This window comes from Phanerochaete carnosa (genome assembly GCF_000300595.1).
Source record: "Phanerochaete carnosa HHB-10118-sp unplaced genomic scaffold PHACAscaffold_864, whole genome shotgun sequence".
Classification (NCBI taxonomy): domain Eukaryota; kingdom Fungi; phylum Basidiomycota; class Agaricomycetes; order Polyporales; family Phanerochaetaceae; genus Phanerochaete; species Phanerochaete carnosa.
The window spans coordinates 217-2,184 of record NW_006768491.1 but is presented as its reverse complement, the minus strand read 5'-3'; the positions used below and the strand labels follow the sequence as shown (position 1 = coordinate 2,184).

General features: G+C 45.6%; 1 protein-coding gene across 1 annotated transcript; it reads left to right on the top strand.

Moving 5' to 3' along the window:
* Positions 1-543: 543 nt before the first annotated feature.
* PHACADRAFT_109311 (uncharacterized protein) lies at positions 544-1,651 on the top strand (the record flags this gene model as incomplete). The annotated part of the gene is made up of 5 exons (XM_007403199.1): positions 544-757; positions 811-919; positions 975-1,119; positions 1,177-1,396; positions 1,452-1,651. Coding segments are annotated over 5 exons (888 nt in total), but the record flags the coding sequence as incomplete, so codon positions are not given.
* Between the last annotated feature and the right edge of the window lie 317 nt (positions 1,652-1,968).

The window sequence follows — 1,968 nt, the reverse complement described above, 5'->3', positions numbered from 1 at the left end:
GTCTATCCCCCTGCACCATGGTCTACATGGCTGGGACCAACACAAACCGGCAAGGACGTTAAAGAGACCAAGAAGACTGCGAAGACTGTGCACCAAAAGAGGAAGAAGGCCTCCTCCTTGCCAATGCAAGAAGATCCTGATGTGCTCGAGCCACTGACAACCCTTTGGCTTCGTGACATTCATGCGACACCTCGTACTGTGATCCTGGACCTGGGAAAGCAGTTCCTTCAGGTAAAGTTTGCATTGGGCTTGGGTAAAGTGAGCCTTCTTACATATTTTCTCATGATAGATCCAGTTGCACACACATGTCATGTGCCAGCCGTATACTTGTTCACAGTGGGACAATGAAGTTCATTACTTTCTCCACTCTGCCCCAAAGCCAGCCTTATCCAGAACATCTAGGATCGAGTATTCAAGGTTGGCATGGCCTTGGATTTTGGAGACTATATTCTGGCATTTTTGACAGCAGATAACATCTTTACGGTGCATGGAATACTCTACTGGGTTGTGTTATAAAAATCATAATTTCCTTACCTCTAGCCACACTGGGCCACAGGCAGAGATGATCTGCCTAAACAACATATCGATGTCTACCAGGACTATGGCCGTTTCTTAGCAGGATTTGGAGCGTGGGTCATGTCTAGGCTAGAGAAAGAATATGATTGCTCCGGTTTGGCCATCAACGCCCTGCGCGGAGCCAATGAAGTTATTGGCGGCTTTGAAGTATACACCAGCTCAGAAGTGTTCTATCTTGCAGGTACAGATGGGTCATTGCCTCTACTGAATTGGCTCACACTGCTACTCTCGCAGGTATCCCTGTGTTTATAACAGAGCAGGAGTTTCTGTCATCTCCTTCACGAATGGCCAGGTTTTGTGATGCCTTTTGGGTATTTGCTCGCCATGCCCACTTGGAGCTTGAGTATGTGGCGAGCCTGTCTCTATGATGGATGTTAAGCTTATAGAAATGCACAAAGAAAATTTCTGCAATCCTACTTTGATGGGTACATCATTGCTGTAGACAATCAGCAGCGTATGAAGTACTCGTACTGGCTTCACATCTATGCAAAACACCAGACGTTCATGTCTGAACGTATGCGAGAGCTTGTATCAACCTATGTGGTGTGTATAGACCGAGTCTCCTCTATTGTTACAGTTAGCTCATTTTCCATACCACAGGATACATTAGATTCGCTTGGAGCACGTCAAGGGCAACTGTTTGTGTGGTCTCCCGCTGTTGGGCTGTACGATGTGTTTGAACCAACATACCTCAGAAACACTCTTGAGAGAAGAGAGAACAACCTTGGTGGACTTGTATTTGGACAGGAATTATGGTCTAAACTAGGTGATACAGCACCTGACTTGGAGGATCCATTATCCAGTGTGTTATGCGCCAAAGGTAAGTATATTTCTGATTGTCTGTCGATACAGATGGCTACTAAGTTGTTCTGGAGGTATCTCTCTGACAGCAGAGACACATCTCGATCTGCCCATCTATGAGGCCACATTATTCGTGGACAAGACCAAATTACAAAAGGCCTCTGTTCTCTCACGTCTTTACTGTGGAGAAAATTCAACAAAGAAGCAGCTGTGGACAATTATCCCAAATTATCCAGAGAATATTGGAAGTCGAGATGGACATACTACGAAGTAAGTGGAGATATCTTATATCAAACATCCTGCTAACCCTGTGCCTCAACGAGATTACAGGGAACAACAGAACCTCAGAGCTTTTCCACTATATCGTCAACAAGACACACAAGGTTGCTATCGGCCCCCTGGAGTACTGTGCAGTCGCACGAAGAGTCTACCGTCAAGGTGCAGGATAAAAGAATCCTCTGTACGTATATTGTCCATGCCTAATTTAACATAGCTAAACTGTGTTCTGTTCACGTAGGATCATTGTATGCCTGAATAGTCCAGCTGTACCACCGATGTTTGCAGCACGTGAGCATGCTCGGAAGGATAGCA